This window comes from Antedon bifida, chromosome 9, assembly GCF_963402885.1.
Source record: "Antedon bifida chromosome 9, ecAntBifi1.1, whole genome shotgun sequence".
Classification (NCBI taxonomy): Eukaryota; Metazoa; Echinodermata; class Crinoidea; order Comatulida; family Antedonidae; genus Antedon; species Antedon bifida.
This window is the reverse complement of record NC_136234.1, coordinates 19,284,464-19,309,597: the sequence shown is the minus strand read 5'-3', so window position 1 is coordinate 19,309,597 and position 25,134 is coordinate 19,284,464. Positions and strand designations below refer to the sequence as shown.

At 34.3% G+C, this 25,134-nt stretch overlaps 4 protein-coding genes across 9 annotated transcripts in view; 2 read left to right on the top strand and 2 right to left on the bottom strand.

Moving 5' to 3' along the window:
• The window catches only part of LOC144852208 (transcription factor IIIB 90 kDa subunit-like), an 82,642-nt gene extending 68,440 nt beyond the window's left edge, over window positions 1-14,202 (bottom strand). The window contains exons 1-17 of one of the 5 annotated variants that reach the window (XR_013614278.1): window positions 13,899-14,165; window positions 13,464-13,718; window positions 13,171-13,248; window positions 12,595-12,768; window positions 12,024-12,055; window positions 11,204-11,276; window positions 5,331-5,480; window positions 5,147-5,240; window positions 4,748-4,874; window positions 4,478-4,586; window positions 3,603-3,962; window positions 3,191-3,252; window positions 2,813-2,894; window positions 2,652-2,716; window positions 2,058-2,315; window positions 1,557-1,761; window positions 1,082-1,206 (exon numbers count right to left, since the gene is read on the bottom strand). Coding sequence is in view for 4 of the 5 variants with exons in the window: in XM_078709963.1 (XP_078566089.1) it covers window positions 1,166-1,206; window positions 1,557-1,761; window positions 2,058-2,315; window positions 2,652-2,716; window positions 2,813-2,894; window positions 3,191-3,252; window positions 3,603-3,962; window positions 4,478-4,586; window positions 4,748-4,874; window positions 5,147-5,240; window positions 5,331-5,480; window positions 11,204-11,276; window positions 12,024-12,055; window positions 12,595-12,768; window positions 13,171-13,248; window positions 13,464-13,653 (2,100 nt within the window). In the remaining variant the exon portion in view is untranslated. Of the gene's footprint in view, window positions 1-351; window positions 1,207-1,556; window positions 1,762-2,057; window positions 2,316-2,651; window positions 2,717-2,812; window positions 2,895-3,190; window positions 3,253-3,602; window positions 3,963-4,477; window positions 4,587-4,747; window positions 4,875-5,146; window positions 5,241-5,330; window positions 5,481-11,203; window positions 11,277-12,023; window positions 12,056-12,594; window positions 12,769-13,170; window positions 13,249-13,463; window positions 13,719-13,898 lie in introns of those variants that run through there. The other 4 variants (XM_078709963.1, XM_078709962.1, XM_078709964.1 and 1 more) reach the window with 4 other exon arrangements.
• Window positions 1-25,134, bottom strand: part of LOC144852227 (cell growth regulator with RING finger domain protein 1-like) — a 249,540-nt gene that overhangs the window by 120,989 nt on the left and 103,417 nt on the right. The gene's annotated exons all lie outside the window — the stretch shown is intronic.
• Window positions 5,766-9,119, top strand: LOC144851823 (BTB/POZ domain-containing protein 3-like). 2 transcript variants are annotated; one of them, XM_078709452.1, is made up of 3 exons: window positions 5,766-5,911; window positions 6,885-7,347; window positions 7,718-9,119. In XM_078709452.1, exons 2-3 carry the CDS (start codon window positions 6,908-6,910, stop codon window positions 8,748-8,750), a joined length of 1,473 nt encoding a protein of 490 aa, XP_078565578.1. In that variant the 5' UTR covers window positions 5,766-5,911; window positions 6,885-6,907; the 3' UTR covers window positions 8,751-9,119. The 2 variants fall into 2 exon arrangements, with proteins under 2 accessions (XP_078565578.1, XP_078565579.1); XM_078709453.1 differs by lacking the exon at window positions 5,766-5,911 and having other exon boundaries at window positions 6,835-7,347.
• LOC144852205 (uncharacterized) overlaps window positions 16,219-25,134 on the top strand; it is a 54,940-nt gene continuing 46,024 nt past the window's right edge. The window contains exon 1 of the mRNA XM_078709959.1: window positions 16,219-16,395. Coding sequence (XP_078566085.1) covers window positions 16,376-16,395 — 20 coding nt within the window. The 5' untranslated portion in view covers window positions 16,219-16,375. The remainder of the gene's footprint in view (window positions 16,396-25,134) is intronic.

Below are 25,134 nucleotides of genomic sequence, written 5' to 3'. Positions count from 1 at the left end.
TTGTTAGAGGTAGAGTGAATACAGAATTCAAAATGTTGATGCAATAAATACTCTTTTCCCTAATCTATTGTGTTTTCTTTTTACATTACAATATTTGAAATTGTTACCTCTACTATTTTATTCTTTTAATTATATTCTTTTGTGTCCCAGTTTGAAAACATGTGTTGGTTGTGTTCTAACATAATAGAAACTAAAGCTCTGTCTACAGTACACTAGTTTGACAAAAAAAGTTTGATGTACTCAAATATGGTAGTGATATGACATCATGTCCATATATGGGCATATCACATTTTTTTGATAGTGTAGACGAAGCTTTTCAAATAAATCACGCACAATTATTAGGTTTTTGTCATTTATTATTTTAAAACCGTTGCAGATAAGTTAACAGAAATAAATTACAAATTGTATACATTTTGTATACTACACAAATATTTTATTTACAATGATAAATAAGTTTTTCACTTCTCAAAAGAATTCAATTTATTTCTTGATTTTATTGAACTTTTAATTGATTTTTGTTTTTGCTGAATCATAATTTTGTTTTAATACAACCAATTCATTTCCTAGTTTCTTTGAATAACTATTATTTAATTGTTAAAATTAGGCCTAAAAATTGTTATGTTGCCAACTGACCCAAAGTACTTTTGTAATGAAAAAGTTATTTTCATGGAATTTTTTTGTTAAAAAACATAACAATTTTTTGTATACCTAATGTACTAATATTAAAGTTGCTATTGGCAAGGTAGTAGAAAATTCATGTATAAAAACTATTAATGCATGGCAGTGTTGTATCATTATCATATCCACTTTAAAGGCCAATTCACACAGACGATAAAAAAAAAAGTATGTTATTTCTTATGACCATTTACACAAAATGTGGAGCAGATGGGCGGTTGAGTGGAAACCTGCTGAGGATAGTTACACAATTTACGTGGGACAAGCTCGCGCTTTTCCAATTATCGTTACCGCTCGTCTGTGTAGATTGGCCTAATTAAAGCACCACTTTCAAAAGGTGGTTGTTCATTTTGAAGTAGGTATGTTATACTGTAGACTGGTCAGCTTTGTGCCAGAGTTTTACTCTAGTATGCTATTTCAGTTCTGGCCTTCGTTGTCAATGGAATTTGTGTGTCCTGGTTAGTAGTAGTATTCCAGCCCACCTCACCACTTAATCCATATCATCATCATAATCGTTATAATCCTCAATTCCTAAAACAAAAATACAAGTTCCATTTCAATTTTGTATTGACTTGGTTTAGTAGCAAAGAAATGGTTGAACTTTTTAAAAGTTCTACACAGTCTGCCATCCAACACCATCCATCATTCATCAACCTTCTTCTTGCCACAAACTCGAACAGGCTACTCTAAGACCGGTACCATCTAGTATTGTTTCAAGTCTTGCTAACCACACTAAGAAGCTTCTTTTAGAAAATTGTACTACCTACTGTTGTACTATCTTTTCATGTACCGTATGATGTTTAAACTCTTTGAAAGCCATCCTAAGATTTCAGGCAAACACTGGATCTCACCACATGTATATAACAACAAATCCTTCTTACCCGTGTGTCCCATCAACTGAGCTGCACTCTGCAGTGGTTCATCCGTGTCCTCCACAACATAGTCCTCTTCTACATCTCCTTGTTCGTCCTCCATTCCATGATGGTCATACTGTACTGGTCCCGACTCCACGATGGCCTTCACTTCTACCTTTGGTTCTTTTTTCAGTATCGGTTGCTCTTCGATTTTCACATGTTTTGGTTTGTTCTTTGAAAAATAAGTAATTCTTTCTTTACCTTATTTGTTTTTTAATATCAATTAAATTTATGTTTAGTGAAATGAGTAGACTTGCCCCTAGTTACTGTTTTTTGAACCACCACCACAAGCGCCAAAAACTAGATTTCACCTCAAGTGTAATTATAATTAGTGCCAAAATTGCCCCAAAAAAAGAGCCAAATACTGTAGTATTGAGGTAATATTAATAAAAAAAAATTAATTATAATTAAAAATCATATTCGCAAATTTAAGTTAAACAATAAAATCTCTTTAATTTCTTTACTAACCAAACCATAACTATCTCTTTTACTGCTACCCAAAAATGATCGACTGCGTTTTGCTGTGATGGGTCGAATCGGGCCAGACTCTTCGACAACTTCCGTCGGTACCCTCTGCGGCGTTACAGGTTCATCTTTGCTTTTGTTCAAATCCCTGAGAACGTCATAGTTAATTTTGCAAGATATTTTCTTCTCCACAAGAAGTTTCTCTATCGCTTCTCCAGCAGTGTTGGCTTGGATAGGAGTTCTTTTTTGTGACTTTCGTTTCTGGAAGATAACATTTCCAGGTAAAGCTCTGTCTACACTCTCAAACTTTATGTGACAAAAAAAATGTGATGTGCCAATATATGGACATGATGATGTCGTATCACTACCATATTTGGGCACATCACAGTTTTTTTGTCAAACTAGATTGATAGTGTAGACAGAGCTTAAAAGATAAAAATAGTTGTTCTTGAAACGCCTTCACACCAACCAACATCAAATACATGGCTCGCCAATTACAGGATGGCAAACCCATGCTTTTCCATTTGAGGCAGTGTATTGGGTGTCAGAATATAAACCAATAACCTCCAAACCACAGTCCCCGAGAAATTGTCATACCTTTTTTGCTGGGTCTGGTTTAATTATTCCCATTTCCCGGTCTTTCGCTTCACGTTCTTCCTTTTCTATAAAATAAAAATGGTAACAAATAGTTCTTGCTATGTTTTTCTTCAACTAGTTCCATATTCTTGCTATGTTTGTGTTCAAATGTTAAAAGTTACCTTTTTGTTGCTGGAGGTATTCATGGTTTTCTTTCATCCAAATTTCTGTTTTTATAGCTACTTCACCGTCACTTAATATAAACTAAAAAAAAAATCTTTCAGTTGAATAAAAATGAGATTAAAAAAATATACAATTCAGGGGCCCAGACCTTATGGGGCCCTCTTAGCAGTACCCAGTGTGAAAAAGGGCATTAAAATATGTCGAAAAAGGCTAAAAGCACCCGAGGGAAGGCCACTAAACCAGGGTCCTGCAGGCCTCTGTGTTACGCTACTCAGATGGACAGCCTCCAGTAGCACAACGTTCTTCAAACAGTGGCAAACTCGGGTTTTACAAACAAAAGTTCACTAGGCCTAGTGTAGATGAGGCTATAGTCTTACCGCGTCTATCTCACCATCATCAATACCAGTAAGATCAAGCTCTGGGTCATCCTCGGCCACTTCTACAAACAAGAAAATTTAAAAGCTTTTTGAATTTCAGTTTAAATGTGTTTCTTAGCTTTATGATAATTTTTATTTTTTCATTAAAAGTTGAAATTGCATTAGGGAATCTTGTAAAGTATTCTAAAAGATTAAGGAATCGATTTCAGTTTAAATGTGTTTCTTAGCTTTATGATAATTTTTATTTCTTCATTAAAAGTTGAAATTGCATTAGGGAATCTTGTAAAGTATTCTAAAAGATTAAGGAATCGATTCTTTGTGTGTGTTGATTATGATACAGTAAGAACTGAACTCGACTACCATGTGTTCTGGCTACCATTTTTACTTAAAATAAAGACCAAATATTATTCACCTTTTGCAGTTGAGATCTGCATGCATTCTTCTATCGTACTGGACAAGCCTAATGACATAGCACTCGGTCCTAGGCCTTTCTTAGGTAACATATCACCACTTATATCAGGTGGTAACAGGCTCTCCAGTATGTCTTCCGCAGCACTGTCATCTGTCAATTGATCTGTTATTTCTCTAGAAGTTGATGGGGTCTCTACTTGTGAAGGAGGTGCTGATGTGTGTGTCTGCTGGTCTGGTTCCGATGTCTTATGGTCTGGTGTAGCATCTAGTTTGCTGACATTCGCTTCATCAATACCACGAAATGGTGTACTTTCCTCTAATACAAAACTTTCTGAAAGGTCTGAAATCATACTTGCAGCATCTATAAATTAAAAACCAATAAATGTTTACAATAGAACCTCTCCTTTGGACACCACTATTCAGGGGTCACCACTATTCAGGGGTCACCACTATTCAGGGGACACTACTATTCAGGGGTCACCACTATTCAGGGGTCACCACTATTCAGGGGACACCACTATTCAGGGGACACCACTATTCAGGGGTCACCACTATTCAGGGGTCACCACTATTCAGGGGTCACCACTATTCAGGGGTCACCACTATTCAAGGACACCTCTATTCAGGACATATAGTTGGGGCCCTAATGTGTCCCCTTAATAGGGATTCGATACTGTATTTGTTTTGCATATTAAAAAATATTTATTTCTTAAAGTTGTAGAATCTTCATTCTTATTGTCTTTATTCTCCTCCTCTGCATTGCATTCATAACAACCATCATTTTATTTAAAAAAATAAGGCTAAATGACAAACATAAAGAGATGCCTCTAGCGCTACCCCTGGATCCTCCCTTGATAATCTATGGCAGACACTAACCATCATCATCCTCCCCTCTTTTCTTTCTTAGTAATGCCTTTTCTATCTCTTCTTGTACTGATGTAATTTCTCCTGCAAAATCCTGCAGTTTCATTTGTTCTTTTTGCAGCTAAAATAAAACAACTTTAATTTAAATTTTCTCTTCTAATTAATACATTTTTCTGTATAACAGAAAATGTATGTTTATTCCTGGAACTACTGCATACATTTGTTTTTAGTATCTCAAGCAAAAAGTAGAACATGAAGAATATTATATTGTTTGCGTAGTACCTGGTGTAATTTGGCTTTTCGTCTTGCCTGCCTAAATGAGGGTGGGTCTTGTTCTTCTTCTAGATCAATCCGATTAAATTCTTCAATTGTCAATTTTCCAGAGGGCGTCTCTTCAAACTCTGTTAACCTGAAAAAAATCATATTTAGGTTATTACAATAGAACCTCTATCAAGGGGACACCTTCTATACTACCTCTCGTTTGTTTCACAGAAATATGTCCCTTTAATAGAAGTGTCCCTTTAATAGGGGTGTCCCTTTAATAAAGGAGTCCCTTTAATAGGAGTGTCCCTTTAATAGGGCTTTCCTTTTATAGCAGTGTTCCTATAATAGGAGTGTCATTTTAATAGGAGTGTCCCTTTCATAAGAGTGTCCCTTTGAGTGTGCCAAAGGAGGGTTTACCTTTTGCGAAGTGTGGCGTCACAGACTTTCACCACTTTTATAATCTCCTTTTGCGTCCTGTTGAAGTCATGGAGCCGTGCAGAAACGAGGAGTGCTGCATAGAAAATAAAAAAATTGATTGGATGTCTAAACAAAACGACAAATGGTTTTAGAAATGTCGATTTGTATTAAAATAACTACATACCTGCACCACAAAGTCCAGATGGCCTTCTTCCGGTATGCATCCAGTCCCTTTTCATCCTCGATACAAGTCGCAATGCGGTCATTGAAACATCATGGGTCTTATCGCCAAATTCCAACTTGTGCGCAAATCTTGCTATATAGAGGCATGGATCTAAAAGAATAAGTTTGGTAAAAAAAATAATTGCACTGTATAATCTAAAATTCTAAATGCAACAGCAATAATATAAATTTCAGAATTATTAACACCATCGTGTACTAATAAAAATAACTATATTTTGGTTTGACAGACAAACAGACTAATATACAGCTACAGTACAGTACAGTCAGTTTTGTCAATGCTCCGGGAACCAGATTTGATCGCGCGACGACGATGACATCATCAACATTAATTAATTCGCGGAAAAACCGGAAGTGATCGGATCGGAGAAATAAATAAACATGGCTTCTTTTGTCGGCGGTCGATTGTTATGCTAAATAAATCACTTTTTTTTTAACTTCCTTCAACAAATATTTATAAAACTAATAACGCTAATTGTTACGGGTCAGTTAGGCTTTGTTCTTTCTGCTTTTATACAAAAGAAGGTTAGTCAAAACAATACATTTATGGGTTTATTTCCAGGCCAACGCTCCAAGGATGAGACCATAATGACATAATGTTGTACAGCTGTAAGACTGTCATGATGGGTCGAGGCCAACGAAATTATATGTGACGCTGGGCCAGCGTTGGTTTGTGTAGGCCTAGGAATTGTTAGTCGGCGTAGGACTTTTTTGCGTTATTCTTGTGACTTTCGAATTTGTTATTAATAAACACTGGAAACTATTTTTTTAGTCTACAAATTGAAGTGTGATCATTTTCTGGATAGTCACCCTTAAAAACTAAAATGAAAGTAAAGTTTAGGCCTAGGGCCTAGCCTAAGTAGTAGTTGTATCATGGAGTAAAAACTCCATGCATGGTTGTATAGGCTCTCCATCGCGTACTAAACTAGACTAAAACAGGCTTAGGTTAGTAAATAGGACAGGGTTCTTTAGCTACAGTAGGCCTAGTTACTATAGTGGGGATTCTTTAGTAGAGTACATAGACTAGAGTAAGGCTAACAAATATTATGCCATATATGGCTTCAATAATCTATAAATGTTGACTTCATGATGTTCTTCATTCTGTCACGTATGCTTTCTTATAGGCTTATTAGACTAGTCAGATTAAAAGAGAAACCACTCAAAACGGACAATAGGGAATACCAAACATCCTTTTTCCTTCCTTTACTGGTTTCGATAAACCTTTTGTCTGTATAACTACAATAGCATAGGCATAGTTATAGTAGTATGTGCTTTAACAAACATGTCCTATTAGTAGTGAGAATAGACAATTATAAGAACTACTACAGAACAATATTGGTAATATTTGAATTCTTTATTTTAATAATTTAAATAACAATTTCAATTTACATAAATTATTTTGATGAGTCACTTAAAATTGTTTTCTGTTCCTGTATGTCTGTTAGTAGATTAAGAAATCATTTTTAACATATTGTATTAAACATTATATTTCATTTAGATTCATAGAAACCAGGCAACCAAATGATAAAAATGGAGCAAGTACCCATCACGGGAGGGGCAGCAGATAATTCACCAGTCGTGTACGTGCAGGAATTCCAACAGCACGTCATCCAAGAACCGCTAGAGGATGTCTCGGAACCTACACAACAAAAGGAAACTTCTAAGGCTAAACCTCCAAACAAACTCCCCCCTCCTATCAAAGTTGTTGCTGGGGTGAATTGGCAGGCTAGCACTAGCAGCGTTCGCAGTCGGAATTCATTGATGTTCGACAACGAACTGATGAGTGACGTTACGTTTTTGGTCGGGCCGAAGAACCAGGCTTATAGAATTCCCGCACATAAGTATGTGCTCTGTACATCCAGTTCTGTATTCTATGCCATGTTCTATGGCGAGCTGACAGAGAATACGACGGAGATCGTTATTCCAGACGTGGAGCCAATAGCATTTTATGCTATGCTTAGGTACAGTATGATATACAAATAATGTTTAAATGAATGGATAGGAGAAGATTGAAGATTGACTTACTACCTTATAGTATTTATAGATGTAGAGCCAGTTACTGTAATAGGCTTTTTAACTCCTGAAAATGTCTAATATTATTTGTTTTATAACATACCCACTGTTCTAAATCATCTAAACTAACAAAATTAAACAATTAAATGGCATAGAGAAACTCTAAACTGCCCAGTGATATATTTAATAGAAAAAATGTAGAAATCTGAGAATATTCATTATATTTTAAATCATTGTTATCGTTTAAATAATCCTACAGTAATACCATGTAATAGTAGTACAGTACCTTTTAGTTAAAAATAAATGTCTCTTTTACAGATATATGTACTGTGATGACGTGGATGTAAACGCAGACAATGTGTTATCAACTTTGTATGCAGCAAAAAAATACTTCCTACCTCATTTAGCGACGGAGTGCGTGAATTTTCTGGAGATGAACCTTACTGCGCGCAATGCATGTTTTCTTCTGAGCCAGAGCCACCTATTCGATGAGCACCAGCTGATGCAACAATGCTGGGAAGTCATTGATGCACAAACAGAGGTCGCCCTCCGAGCCGACAGTTTCGTTGACATAGATTTTAAAACACTTCAAAGCATCCTATCACGCGAAACGCTCAACGTAAATGAAGTTGCGCTTTTCCATGCGGCAGTGCGCTGGGCGAAAGCAGAATGTAAACGTCAAGAAATGATAACCACGCCACCAAACCTGCGCAAGGTTCTCGGTAAAGCGCTTTATTTAATACGAATTCCAACAATGGTGGTAAAAGCGTTTGCCAACGAAATTGCGAATCTTCAGATTTTAACATTGAAAGAAACGAATGATGTGTTTCTATATTTTACTGCGGACAAGAAACCGAATCTAGAATTTCCAGTGACGTCACGCAAAGGGTTAAGAACGTGTTCGGTTCATAGATTCCAGTCTTCTGCCTATCGTAGCAATCAATGGCGCTATCGTGGTAGATGCGACAGTATTCAGTTTTCGGTTGACAGACGGATCTTCATTGCGGGGTTCGGTCTTTACGGTTCTAGTACAAATGGCGCTACGTACTCCGTACGCATTGAACTAAAACGCAACAAGAAAACACTCAGTTCAATGGACACTAGATTTACGTCGAACGGTTCAAGTAAAACGTTTCCGATTATGTTTGAACACCCGGTTCAGGTTGAACCACGTATAACGTACACCGCTAACGCGATACTCGACGGTAGTGAACTTAGTTATTTTGGTCAGGAAGGCCTTACCGAGGTGACCTGTGGGTGCGCGACATTTACTTTCCAGTGTTCATCTGAAAGCACAAACGGGACTGGCGTACAAGGAGGCCAGCTTCCGCAAATCATTTTCTACGTATGATCGAAAATTTTATTTACAAAATATTTTATGATTTTAAATCGATGTGTAAGCAGTTACAATCTCTACTCAAAATTGTGTGGTCATCTGTTTGTGGATTAGATAGAAAAAGAACCAAAAGTTCTAAAACATAATATAAACATAAAAACATACAGTATTGTATTCGTGTGATAATATTTAGTAAAAACAGTAAAAATGCAGCTATGCTATTTATACCAATGTGTGACTGTGACTGCCGCAATATAAATAATAACTTTTTTATAAAAACATTTGCTAAAGTAGTTGAAAAAAGTGTTTAGTAACATGTGGTTGAAAACCAATAACTGACAGATTGGTTATTTCTTTTGTTTATACCTACCTACCAATAGTCTGGTAGTGATCATGAAATGAGGAAAGGGGGTTGGAGGGGAGGGGGGGGGGGCGCTCATATGAGTGTACTGTTTAATGGAGTATGTAGATAAATGGTTATCAAGCCAAATTTTATTGTAGAGTATTTAAATTTTATTTGAAAGCAAATACCAACCTCAGTAGGGTTGTACTGTATTTATTGTATTGTTTTTTACCTCAGATTTTAAACATACATATTGACAAAAATTTAAAACTTGGAGTGATTTCACGAAGAAAGGGATTTGTGTGGGATGGAGTCTCGTGAGTGTACCTTGTAGTAAAGGGTATTTTGATAAATGGCTCTAAAGCCAAATTTTATTAATAGATAGTTATTAGTATTTGATTTTAACTTAGGTAGTAAAGCAAATAGCTTTTATTTATTCCCAGTACGGTTGTATTTATTTTAGAAATAACTATTAAAGATAAGTTGCCCCCAAATCATTATCTTCCTTGTAATACAGTAATAGATTTGATGCACCTCTTGCCAGCAATACCATTCATCAAATAATTGTATACAATATGAATTATTTTAAATAGTTTTATTCCATTTGAAATTCCTATGCACATAGGATGCAAATTTAGTTCAATAAATTGACTACATATTATTATTATTAATTGATTTGACTTATGCATGTAAAGTATGGTGCTATTGTTTTAAGAGAGTTACTATTTAGTATAGCAATTTTATTTTAATAAACTGATGCTGAGAAACAAGGTTAGAAATTAACATGGGATTCATATGCAGCTCTTCATATTCCATATGAGGTCGGAGGTCACTGATTGTGTCATTTTTTTCAAATTTTTTCACAAGTATTCTCAATGTATAAAGTACAAATTACGTCAGAGAAGGGCAAAACATCTGACCGATTTGTTTATATTGTTAAATACTATCGTAACTCACTAATAGAAATGTGTGTAATTTGTTACTAAAAATTAGAATGCTTATAATTTTGTTCTTATTTCTAACTATAATCAGGAATATTTGAGGTAGAATGCACTTTTAAGTTTGCTAAAATGTACATTTTTATAAATATTGCAAATTAATTTTATATATTGCAAGTCAATATCTTGCCTGTCAACAAATAAAAAGTTGATGCTTTTAAATTAATTATTTTTTTTACTGTAAATTTTTAACATTTTTTTTAGTGAATATTTTAATGGTATACAGTAGAAACTCTCCTTTGGGACACTGTGTTAAGGGTATACTTTACCATGAAACCAACAATGGGAATTGACCCTAAGGGTCACATCGTGTCATCGGCAGCCAACTACGGCGCCATTACGTCTGTCCACGACAGTGTGTGTGTGTGTGTGTGTGAACTAGTACACCGGGGTAACCCCCTACTCGTCTCAAAAGATGTACTAGGTTCTTTAAAGTGCACACGAGCAATATGCATACATTTTGTTGGGTTCCCAAGGTGTCCCCTTAATAGGAGTTCTACTGTATTAAATAACCTAGGATTGTAAAAGTTAATTTTGTTTCTATTTTTTTATAAATTATTTAATTTTGAATATCATTACAATACAAGCAAGATAAATGTAAAAATAAAATATTAGGAAAGAAGTAAATGTAATAGGTTGTAATTTGTATGTACTGTAGTAATTTCATAAAATGCGAACTAAATAGACGACTACAACGAGTGAGAGTTTTATTTCAAAAACAAAAGAATTGTGCTGTTTTATTTTGCATGATGTATAGTAGAAACCCCCTTTTGGGACATCCCCATAAACCATATGGGAAACCTAAATTCAGGGGGCATCCCTACATAAGCTTGGTTCCCATTAGAGATGCAACAAAAAATGATTTTTTTCAGAGTCCTATAAAATGATTATAAAAACTACATTCAAATTCAACTTGCTAAAAACATAGACGCAATGCAACCCAGTTGACCAATGACAAGTGACATTTTAAATAATCAATCGCTTGTGATTGGTCCTTGTGTTGCATCTCTAGTGGGAACCAAGCATAAGGTTGGGTCCCGAAGGTGTCCCCTTAATAGAGGTTCTACAAACAATACTTGATTTTTACATTTTATTTTCTACCTTAGGATAGCCTTGGGTGTACTTACCGATAGCTGCTACATTGATGTGAAGCTCTTGCGACAACTTTAAGTAGACTTTACCCAGGGTGTACACATTTACCTAGGAAAAATTAAAAAAATAACAACATTATAAGAACTATTTGGCTGTTAAATTCTGAAATATTTTACCGGGGGAAATAAAAAAAAAAAAAAAACAAGACCAACCAAGACTTGAACCCATGATCCATTAACCGTAGGCCAGTTGCTATACAAACTGAGCCACAATGCAACATAAGGCATTACAGTAGTAATCTTATATTTGGCTGCTAAAATTCTTAAGAATATTTTACTGTGGTATATGTTAAATAAAAAATGAGCAGCCAAGACTTGAACCCATGATCTACTAACCACAAGTCAGTTGCTTTACAAACTGAGCCACAAAGCAACACAAGAAACCACAGCTGTAATCTTATATTTGGCTTTTACAGCATTGAAATTGATAAATACTGTAGTTAGTATTCAAGTCTGTAGTAGAATATGGTATTTATTACTTTTATTTTGCAGGGTACTGTATATTAATCCCTTTGTATGTTTTTTGTTTGTATTTATATATATATATATATTTTTTTCTTACCATGCCTTATTGATTTTCAGGATAATCAATATATTGGTGACATGAACTTATTGAAATTTTGAGTAACGTCATCTTCAATCAATTGCACCCTCCGTCACCCTCTGCATTTTCCTAGTATTTCGCCCAGTTTATTAGCGTACATTAATGTACTATGTTCATGCATATTTTTTTTAATGTTTAAAACAAATTAAACTTATTCAATTATTTGACAAGCTTGCTGCTTTTAATACATACCTGTAATAAATCGCTAAAGTCAAGTAGCATGTCTGAGAAAATTAAGGAATGAAATGTTTCAAATTAACAAGTGATGCTGAAATTGTACCAAAGATTATTTGGCTTACTAAGTTAGCTATTAAGTGGAAACTTTACTTTGAAATGAACAAGGGGAAATATATGTTATAACACTACAGGAAACTCCTATTTAGAGGACCGACACCTGTATTAAGGGGACATGTTGTATCCCTTTTAATATGGATTCTATTGTTAACATATCCACAATTTTCTTTATTTTTCCCAGCTCAAAAGATTGCCCAAACTACTACATCCCTTAACCCCACCTTCAATGTATGTTTTAACACTACAGCAAAACCCTATTGATGGGAAGGGCACCTGTATTTAGGGGAAGGACACCTGTATTTAGGAGGACACCTGTATTTAGGAGGACACCTGTATTATTACTGTTGTATTCTACTGTGGTTAACAGCTCTACTACCTACACCTTCAACAACCACCCTCCCTTTTCTCTCCCTTCCCCCACCACACTCCTCCCGCTCATATAGTCCCCTTTACATCTCTTATAGGATACGAGGAGTTCCCTCGGTACGACAAACAAGGTAGAGACAAGCAGCAACAATATGCGTTGTCTTGCGCCCTCTTGTTAGTTTTTTAGAGACGGCCATTTTGAAGAAGTTGTAGGCTGTGTCAATACAATGTGAATTCAGTTTCAGCTGACCTCCGAGCCCTTGTATTGTTCTTTTGCCTAAAAAGAAACAAATATTGTATTCCACAAATTTGGTTAAAGATGGTTATTTATATTTTGGTTTTAGATTTATCCTGCAGTCTTTCCTATTACATGATTGTTAGAGGGGGTTCTTTTTCCCCAAAAATGGGGAAAAGTGAGAGTATAAGAAGAAAAACTTTTCTATGGACTGGGTACCTTTACCGCCATTAGTTTGCATTGGCCTACTGTCAGTAGTACCGTATGTAGTTATTGTTGGCCAACAAATTGTCATGAGCAAGTTACACGGGAAGTTACAGTAGTACTACAGTATTGAACCACTGCCAGTCTGGGCAGGGCACTTCAAATGAAAAAGGGGGTTTGTTCGAACCCCCTACCCCATGGCACTAGACTACGCACTATCAAGTTGAAATATCGCAGTACCATTTTGCAAGGTGATTGCTCTAGACTCTTTACCAAATCCATGATGGAAACTTCCACCAAGAGTGTGTGATTTTCCACCTACAAGACAAATAAAATAATATATCATTAAATATTCAAATTCATGGAATGTACCATTACCTGACAGGGGTGTTTAAGACATTTTCTATATATTCGAGTTGTAGCTCTCTTCTTGGAGAGAATAGGCCAATGTCGGTTTATCCAGGTAAGCTAGGCACGAAATAGACTTACATATTTCATTTTTTTAATTTCAAATTTTCATTTGAATGTTTTACCTTCTGATGACACAAACTGCCCAATAACAGATGTGCCTCCGAGACTATTTTCAGCAAAATTAACTTCTGACACAATAATATTGTCCTCCAAGACCGAGCCGCATGATTCACAGACTGCATTACCCCGAGCTTGATCAAAATCTACATCGGTTCCTCCACAATGTGGGCATACAACCGTCTTTGATGACATGGTTTGAAGATTGTTTTGGTCAAACAATTAGCCTACACTACATACACTGCTACATGTCATTGGCACTAGAAAAAGGGAAATTCATTATTTTTTATTTATTTTATGATGGAACCAGACAGGTCAGAGTTGAAACAATCGAAAGTACTATTTGTATAATTTATTGTAATGCTAATAAAGTGTAGCCGATTTTGATATTTAAATTGCCTATCTTTGGCTAAGCCTTGCTTGAGCAGCAATAGGCGTACCTTGATAACACCACTATGGGACTATATCCACCAGGGAAGCTGAAAGAAATTGCACAAGTCGGGGTTGAAGGGGATGACGGTACGGCCTAGCTGTTTTACACCGAAAATTTCTGGCAGACACTAAAATCAATAAATTTAAGCCAAATAATTAAACGATGACATTTAAAGCTAATGTAGAAAGAGTTTAGAAGTACCGAAAAATGTTAAAGTACTTGAAAAACTACCAAATTAAGAACCGAATGTAAAAAAAATGCCTCTCGCTCTTTTCGCTCCACGAACTCGGTCAAAATCCGCGAAGATTCTTTAAACATTGAGGGCGCCTTTTGTAAAAAAAAAATTTTTTGGAAAGAGGAGAAGTTGCCCGCGGATGATGGGTTTGGCAGAAATACCCGCCTACGGTAATAGACAGCTCTATTTATTATCTTATTTCAATATATCTTAATACTTGAATAAACTTAATACAGTATTTTAATGAGATAAACATTTTCTGAAAGAAAAAAAAATTAACTACAATAAGTACAGTATTTTCATTCTCATCTTAAGATTATAAAATGTGTATATTTTCAGGTATATTAGTTTTGAATGAACTTGCAAATGTAACTTAACATAGAGTTATAAATTTATACCTCCATGCTTATATAAAAGGTAAAACCATACATATTGTTGTGTCGTGCGGCCTTTTTGTGACGCACAGTGACTTAATTTGCATATTTTCCACGTGGATATGTTTAAATAAGACGGGGTATTTGTAAAAGGTGGTTGTTGCAGTGAGTCCTGCTGGCAGCCGTTGTATGCAAAAGTCAAATAAAAGTGAACGGACGTACCAAATGTATCGTATTTATTGTTTAAGCACAACAATGTAATGTGTAAAATCATATATTTTTGTTATCCCGTTGAAGAGGGTCAAAGTTCTATATTAGATAGAATATTATGTATTGTCATTTTAACAACAAGGTACAAAGCGTCGTAACCAGTGATTCTAAAACGAATGAAAACATGAAAAATTAAAATAAAATCAGACTTGAAATAGGCCATTTTGCAGTTATTCACTTCTGTAAAAAAACAAAAAAAAAATATTTTACTTCACAAAAAGACAAACGAAACGGTTAATTTTAACCAAAAACCATTGTCTGACAGACAATTTAAGTATTTTTTGCTTTCAATTACATTTTTTTCAGGTAAATCATTTTTTTTTCGATTCCAGCAAATTCAACAACAAATTTGAAACAAAAAAATTTTAGAGGGCCGGGACAATATATCTTTAATTGAATTTACAAACAAATGATTGTCGGCAGCGTTAGATAGATCAATCGTAAGTATATATAGTATAGGTAACATTTTATACGTTAATTGCTATTTTTTTTTTTAATTGATTACACTATTGATTATATTGTACTTTAAAATGTGCGTTACAGCAGATAGAAGACATCAAATCAATTACAAAGATCGCCCTCTATAAATGACGTAAATTTTCTTTTACAGTACAGTGAGTACGTAAGTAATATTACAAAATTGGCCTATTATTAAATATTTCTACATGATTTTTATATAATGTGTATGTTATTACTGTTTTCTCATTATATTGCTAACGATATCAGCTAAATTTGAAATATATCATTAATATTTGAAAAAATAATCAATAAAATTACGTCATAATTGATCGCGATGATTATGACATAATAATCAAAATCAATGCCGTTAGATGATGATTATTAAGTCTTCAAATTGTATGTTACTCCTATTAATATTAAAGATTTATATCATAATTCAGTTTTTTTTGCATATAATATAGAACTATTTTTCAAAAATTTTAATTCCATGTTGCCTTAATTATTACAAAATTTAATATTCATCAATTACAATAAGTTTTTAAGTTTGACGATTACATAACGTATAGACTAAGGCAACCAGTTTTAAGTGTATTTTTTAAATGTTGTAAGCGTTTAATCACTTTTTAATTATTTTTAAAAGTCAGTGATATAATATTAAAAACTTTAATAAAGTTATTACTTTTTGATCCCAATCTAAATAGTTTCTAAAGTCGGATCGAAGGTCGATGTAATACCAACGTACGTAACAGGATATGACCGACTTTGACCTCTCTATGTAACTGTTCATCTTGAATTTTTTAAGGAGAATAATAAGGATAAAAATGTTATGTCATTTATTTGATGTCAGACTATATAGTGTGCTAACTGGGTGGTGATGTGTCATCACACGCCACATGAAAAGTGAGATCGTCGTAGGTAAATCGGGCACTGAGGTCATCACGCTTCATACTTTTGACCCATATTTGCATAAAATAATCTGACGAAAATGGCCGACGCGATGGGTGAAAAACAGTGTTTTAGGAAGAACTTTACTTAGTTTTATGTCCTAGTTTTAAGTAATATGGACATAATTGGATTGAAATGTTGCATTAAACATACGTTGATTGATTACTGGTGTCTATATCTTTTGGATTTTATAATATAATCATGCCTTTAGAAAAGAAACGGTGAGTTGTTTTCGTTTGTGTTTGTGAGCAGTCGTCGGGTGGTGTCGGGCTTATCAACAACAGTGCACACGGTCGGTCTAGCCCAGATGGGCAGTGTGGCTGACCCGAATGAAGGCCTTTTCTGGCCAAACTGTTAATCTCTGACTACGCTAGTAGGAAGCTTACGTAATAGGTCTGTCTCAGTTTTACTATAACATAATCGTAACCACATTTCGTACTGTTGTCGATCCGTTTTAAAAATTAAAATGAGGATATTAAAAAGAAGTGGTTTTGGTTTTGAATTCAATTTATGATGCTTTTTTACTGTGGTATTTTTAAACCGAAAAAAGTTGACAAAACATTTTCCTAAACAATTATATTATCTTGTCCAAATAATTTTTTTGTACTAAAGTGTAGACCTAGGCTACAACAACAGGGAGTTAATTAATATTATAATTATGTGATTGTGAAGCATATTATTATTTAACTAGATTTTTGTTCAGTAGCTAAATTAATTGGTCAGATGTTTTCTATTATTTATACATGTCCATGATTGTCAATTTGGATTGGTGAAACAGCTGACCACTAGGCCTACAGTAATGATTTTACAGAAGATGTACATTTGAAACTGAATTATTTTTGCCCAATCCTTTATTCAACTTGGTCGAGGAAAATGATAATGTAGTGTTACTGTTATGTATGTAAACTTTTCGATTTGGTGGTACAGTGTACAGTACGAACATGAGGGTTTACCATCACGATTTCATCTCACATTTTCTTTACATAGTGTAAATGTAGATACGAGTTCAAAAGTTTTTTTTTTCCGAGTTGATATTTTAAATTGGATAATTAGAGAGATGACAAATAATGACCTCATACGCATAGAACATTGTTTCCATGCATAATTTTGTTTAACAAAATAAAAAATCATGGACAGTGTCAATTGAGAATTTTAGTGGAAAAGCCGACTGGTATAGACCGACAAGAACGTTGGCTACTGTAGTTTTACTGAAATGTTGTCGCAAATTCTGTTTGAAAAGTTTTTAGTCTGTGTCTTTGATTAGTAAGCAAACTGTAACTCAATCCTAATCCTTTGTGTACTGATCTATGCTTTTTGCATTCCTTATTGTAATTCAAGAACACAAACAAAGTTTACAGACTTTCAATTTTCTCCAGATCAAGATACAGATTTAGGAACTTAAGGTAATTTGATATTTAATTTAAGTCTTTATGTACAGTAAGTATACAATGGATGAATGCTCGGGTAAAAATTACCTACTGTATATAGATAAACTTTCCAAAAATATTCCTTGGGTACCTGTAGTTTCAGTTCACACAATCAGGTATTGCTGAACCTTCAAACCTCCACAAAACATAGCAAACCCCATTGAAGCCACATAAAATAAAAGTGATTGAATCAAGTACAGTAGTGCCCCACACACTCAACGTCATATCTCCAAAAGTTCTTACTGGCCTGCAAAAGTCAATATGAAACAGGAGAACTTTCACAATTTTGTACTTTAAATATTTTGTGATGTGTTCAGTGTTTTCCCAAATCTGGTTTAGCCAGCATGGTTTATACCAGAAAAAAAATTGGTAATTTGCTGCCAATCGGAAAAGAAAATATAACACTTTGAAATGTGGTATTGTTTGTAGGCATTTAAAACAGAAGCTATATTTGATATTGTGCATTAATGAAGTAACTACAATACTGTATACTTGACTTTTTGTACTCATTTATGGTAATAGGATCAATCTTTAATATTATTAATTTACAGTATTGATTTCTACAGAGATAGAACTGTATTTGCAGAACACTGTAGATACGATTGTACATTAAAATATTGATTTCCTTATTTTTCACTACTCTCCCTTTAGTTTTTATTCCAAAAATGAAAAGTCATGATTTTACAGTAGAAGAAGAATTCTACACAAAACATAATGAGCTTTGACCTATAGAAGATCATGAAGGTTTGGTAGTTTAGTTTGTAAGCCCATGGGATGGTAGCTGAGGTAAAGGAACATCATGAACTAATTTATTGTCAACTGTAAAATCTGAATAAAATGAAAGATCTAAGGGAAAGATCATCTTGCATATCATCAAGGGAAAAAATTACTGAACATTTCTTCATAAGGAACAGGTGCGTTGAACAAGGAAAAGAAATGATTAGTACTAAATGTACTCTCTACAAATATCTGTAGATAAATTTTTAAATTGACTAGTTTTATCTTTTGGTATGTACGGTACAGTACTGTAAATTGTCAGTATTGGAATCTGGTGTGTACTGTAGGGGTATTGCTAAACTGCGCAAACCTCCATCAAACCAATTAATATTGATTAGATCACAACTAAGAACTATAAAAGGAGACAATTTATGAAATGTAAATTGCAAATGACACCGCGTACAGATTTACAATTGAAAAATTAAAAAACCTTTTGTATGTTTACTTTCTATTTATTTGAACTACTGAAATGCAGAACAGCAATGAGCACTACAGCAATGAGCACTACAGCAATGGCGTAGAGCGCTCACTGGCTAAACCCAGGGGCCCCGGAGCTTATGGGGGCCCATGATTAATGTCCAGAGGAAAAAACAGGCATTAAAATATGCCGAAAAGACATTGGAACTTGGAGGACCACTTTAGGTTTCCTAAACCAGGGACCTCAGGCCTCTACGTTACGCCACTGCAGTACAGTAATACTAGTACAAAACACAATAAAATGTTTTCAAGAGTCCTGCCTCCAATAAATATTAAATCTAATATTTTACAATTCATTCATTTTTTAAAAAAATTTTATATGTAGGTGGTGACAATTGTGTTTATTAACCCTATGATCCACCCTACAATTGACAGTGACACATATAGTTTAGTAGATAATAGTACTGTTGTATTATTAATGTAGGCTACAAAACTGTTGTACAGGTAGGCTTCATGCAAAACAATGCCTTATGATCTACAGTACCTACGCAGGCCATACAAACGAAGCCATATTTTTTTTCCTACATCAATGGTACTGTAAGAGTTGCTGTGACCTACTTTGTGTTATGTAGGTCACGCTTTCAATAAAATGTAGTTACAGTATTCACTATGCAGTAGATTGTAATTACTGAATTATATTCCGCACTCTGTTCAATTTATGTAATGAGAATACAACACTGAAGATAATTTCTTTGTTAGATAATTTTAGAAAAGTAGTAAATAAACAACTGGCATTTTGTCCATATTGTGGCACAACCCAAGACCATTGGGCTGCTTCCATATGGTCAATCTACTACTATATTAATGAGATATTTTAGTATCAACGTTACTGTTAACATAACAACAAATAAGATTTGTGCTGTGGTATTTAATGTACGGTATTTTCCATTGCATTAAGCAATAGTTCCTATACAGTAGTGTATGAACTAAAATATGTAATGTATAAACATAAATAATTTGCCTTATAGTAGGTATCCCAATGTAAAATTTCAAATTAATGATGGTACTTTTTCTTTCAGTTAATCAAAAGGAACTTACTGAACATAAACTTTTGCAATTTAAATGATTGAAATCGGATTATCCATTCAAAAGTTATCGTCCGTTGAAGTTGCCAAAAAACAATGATTTTTGGTTGAAAAATGGCATTTTTTCCAATTATATTTGGAACCATTTTTGAAGGGTTATAACTTTTATATTAATAACTTGAAAGTTCTAATTTTTGCTAAACCCATAGATACCACAGAGTTGTACAAGACTATTTTTTTTGGGGGGGTCCTCAAAATTTTTTTTTGAGATATCGGCCTCCAAAATTAGTCTTAGGGCTTTTTGCGCTAATTTTTTCCAAATGTCTCAAAAATGCCCAAAAAGTTCCTGTCTTTAAATGATTCGTAACTTTTGAACCAGTGTATGAATTGACTTCTTTTTTTTTGCATTGCATAGAATGTAATATGTATTTTAGTAAGATTATTTATATTGACGGGTAGGTATTTCTGAAATACAACATAAATATTGTTAAAAAATGTTAAAATGTAAAAAAATATATATTGTGTTAAAAAACTGTGTGGCTATTGTTTCTTTTTTTTTAAATATTATTTTTCGTAAGTATACATTTTTTTATAATTCTAGAATTTAAATTTTTAATTATAATCATAAATATTATTTTAATTGATTTTCGAACCGCTAAAAATTAGAATTAAGCCCTTGCTTATTATGCGTTCGATTCCATTCCGGGCGTAAACTCGGCCGCGCCTACAAGTTAAGTTTATAGGCCTAAAGCCTAACACCACTAATATAAATTCTGCCGAAGAAATATCGGGAGGAAAGCAGACGAATTTCAAATTTAACTAAGTAATTACTTCAATAGTATATATTAGTATGTTTAATTTTATTTCCTTTTCAAATATTCTAAACGTAAGGTGCACTTTATATTGAAATACGGAATCAAGTTTAGGCCATGATACAGCGTATACATATAACGGCAACCCTGTCAAAAGCGCCTTTCGGCCGCCTACATAGAATGGGTTACGGCCGCTGCATAGCAAATTTAAAGCTTCTTAAATTCCTTCGGTACATTTATTCCTAACGTACTTGCTTTATATAGTAGCTTGATAAATACTCCACTTATTAAATACTTTAATAAATAGGTAAAATTGACGTTTCGAAGCAAATATTCCACGAGAAGCGACATTCTTCGCCATGCCTCGTGTGTGCAGTAAAGACAAAGAAAATGGAACAGTCCACTGCGGGGGTATCCAATCATAATTTAACGCGCTAATACATGCATACCATGCAAATTGCCTGGGCGTCGGTAATTTAGTAATAAGCTGAGAACTGAAACCCCCCTGCAAGGAAAATGGTAAATACTTTTATTTTCGATAGGGATTATTTTTTTAAGTGGTTGGTCTTGTTGGTCTCTTCGCACGACGACCACGCAAAGACAAATAAAACAATGTAGTTTATCAAACAGAAATATAAATTAGCTTCAATTCAATACTAAATTCCCCAGATTTTGATAATGAGAAAGACTCAAACATTTAATTTTTATCGGAAAAATTGACATTTGAGGCGGATGTACATAATAATAATAACCGATTTACATATCAAAATAAAGAGTATTTAAAGCCTGATAACATGCAACAAAAATTACTCCACCACCTATTATGGTCGCCGAGCGATCGTGTTTTGAAAATGGGTAGGTGTTTTCCGAAGTTATTTTTAGCGCGCGGATTTCGGCTCGCCGGCTTTTGTACCTCTTTTTAACTCGCGTTTTCTATTAAAATATTTAATAAACATAGATTAAAAATATATATAAATAAACTCTTAAACAAGATCTTTCTAGACATATAAATTTTATTCACATGGCTACATAAGAAATAGTTTATTTTTAACTTCAAAGACATGTCACTTTTTGAAATTTCACGAACGTGTTAAAATCGCCTTAACGAAAATCCGCTTCATTGGGATACCTACTTATAGTGTTATTAATTATGGACATTAATGTTTATTTTGTAATCATTGAAAATCAGTGTGGTCTTTTTCAGAAATATCAAACATTTAAAACAAAAACAGATCTTAGATCGTCACCGATAATGTTAAACCACTGTACTACCGTAGAGTGCAGGCTTGATGGCCCCATAAAATAAGCTCATGTTGGCCGGGTAATCCTCTTGAAATACTGTATGGTGAAATATACAGTATAATAAAAGTAATTTTTACCTCAATTATTACATAGAATTATTCTTTACAATAAATAATCATATTGATAACCAGCAATTTTCTTTTGTTTACATTATCAATTGACGAGCAGTAAAGGAGGTTAATTTTCTAGGTCAAAACAATAATTGGTAGTTATAACCTTTGTAATAAATAGTTTAATAATTATATACTTAACTTCCTACTGTGGACAATGCTCTTTGAAATACAGATGGGAAAAAAATAAGAATATTCTTTAGGAAATTTAAAAAGTTTCATTCAGTGGCCTGTATTGAATGCTCTCACCACAACCTTACTACAGTCTATTCATTGAGTAGGAAGGGCTAACCGCCACGGCAAATAGTCTAAAAATAACCATCAAATTACAGTTTACCGACGACATTAAATGTTTTATGGAGTAATTGAACAATAATCATGACCTTTTGGAAATCAATAAAGAAAAATACTATCTACAGTACAGTATTCTGTACACAGTATAGTTTAAAGAGATGTTTAGTACTATACGAGAAAGATGTTGCTGTATGAGATACTGTATGAGTACTGTAGGTTCTGTACAATAATTATAAAGGACAAATACTTCCCATAGTTAAATTAACATTAATGTCAAACTATGGTAATTTGTATTTTTTACTGTGTACAGTAACAGACTATAGCGTACAGTATAAACAGTGACATCCTACTGTTCAATTACAGTATTCAAATGCGTGCATTAATTAAGCGATACATACAGTATTTGGAATGTGGAGCAGTGTGTGTGTGAACCAAAATGGTACACTGGTAGGACTGTTGTACATAAAGTGTTAATGGAAACTACTGCAGGACCTGGAACTGTACATACCTCAAAATTACCTGTATTAGTATTATTGTGGAGTTTGAAGGGATGTGGTGATTTTTTAGTTTCCTCTGCATACAGCACCTGTACATACATAATTGATACTACAGGTACTGTACTGTACTGTTCCACATACTGTACACAGTAGTACATTGCTGTACACTGCTGTAGTAGTACTGTACCACATACTGTACAGTATATTGTAAGAATACTGTACTCTAAGTCTAAGTGTATTTTTATGGAATAATTTAATATTTTATCTAAATTATTAGAGGTTACCTGGAAAAACAATTTTTTATTGGCATATTTTTCGCTGCACTAGAGCGCTACATATACAGTAGTACTGTACAGTACAAGTCGGATATAACAATAAAGCACCCATATCACTGATATTATCAGACAATTACTGTAAAATAGTACATTTCTTGAACCCTGACCTCTTCCCACCAGCAGCATCATTATTTCTTTCAAGAAAAGGAAGAGGTGACATGGTAGAGGTACTATAACATCTGAATGAACCTACTCAATGCCTTGGGTTAAACAATTACTGTAGTGGAAACAATTTTATTATACACTGGCACAGTAATTATGTACCATTACTGAGTACAATACTGTATGACACTTATAAGCAGTGCGGTCTATATGAGGTCTATAGTTTTTGTAAATGTACTAAGTACTTTGTTTTTATCATAATTTCTGTCCATATGATTTATAAATTAAAATCATCCTTTTTGATAAGAGGGGAGGCAGTGAACCGCAAGGTGTTCATTGTGAATTCCGCTTGTTGACGCTATTCTTCAGGAAGTGGTTAAAACCGATTTGTAGATTCTAAGATTCTTTGTGAACTCTATGGTCTTAAGGTTGTTGAATTTGAACTCTATGATTCAAGAAAATGTGCAGTTTAAAAAGAACCATTAAATACTCTTTATAAAAACCGGTTTGGTACAGTAGTTTGTTTATAAACATTGAAATCGCTGTTGGAGCCTAATTTTTGCTAACCGATAAACTGATGACATAAACTGATGACGTTATTGTCGTTATTCCCAGAAAGTAGTCAGAATTTTGCATTACATGACCTTCTGAGGTTAGGTCAAATTTAGACTGAGATTGCATAGCAGTTAAAAATTGCTCCACATGCAGTACCATAAAATAGTCGCGGTAAAACTAACCATGTTGGCTAAAAAGTCCAATCTGAATGTGCAACTTTGATAAACACATGACCTTCACCACGGCAAATCAATCACAGTTTTTTAAATCACTGTTAAATTTTGTTAAAACCTGGTAAAACTAACTGCATGAAGTTATCCATGTGCGGACAATGGTCACATTTACTGATAACTTTGGGTCAAGTTATCAGTGCGAACAAGGCTTTAGACCATTGGTGATTCAGATTGAAGGCATTTTATTGCTCTACAGTATGCACATTCTCCCTGATGATAACATTCTCAACAAGATTAATTTCCAGATGCCAATCCATAATTGTATGTTATAAACTAATCAATAATAGCACAATTGCTGTGCATACCTAGCCATCAAACATTATAAGTCATCCAAATTTATGTTAATTTATTCATAGGTCAGGTGATGTTGCAGCAGTTTAAATCTGTTAATGACCAATGGCATGAATTTCATGACATGTACAGTACAGTAGGTGCATGACATGTACAGTAGGCGCACGACATGTACAGTAGGCGCACGACATGTACAGTAGGCGCACGACATGTACAGTAGGCGCACGACATGTACAGTAGGCGCACGACATGTACAGTAGGCGCACAACATGTACAGTAGGCGCACTACATGTACGCACACGACATGTACAGTAGGCGCACAACATGTACAGTAGGCGCACAACATGTACAGTAGGCGCACAACATGTACAGTAGGCGCACAACATGTACAGTAGGCGCACGACACGTACAGTACAGTAGGCGCACGACACGTACAGTACAGTAGGCGCACAACACGTACAGTAGGCACATGTGGTTTCTGAATACGCAATTACGACATTAGGTTACAAGTCTATGTAAGCCATGTGATCAATGTAATATATTAAAGGGTCTTTCACACCTGCTGCGACCCTTCTCCAGTTGAAGTTCGTGTCAGATTGCACGTATAGCATTAACAACTTTTCGTTTTTCTTGACGCGGATACGCGTATACAGCACTGAATAAAAAAATTGACGCATAGCTGTGTAGAATGGAGATATGAAATACTCTTCAGTCAAGATGTCC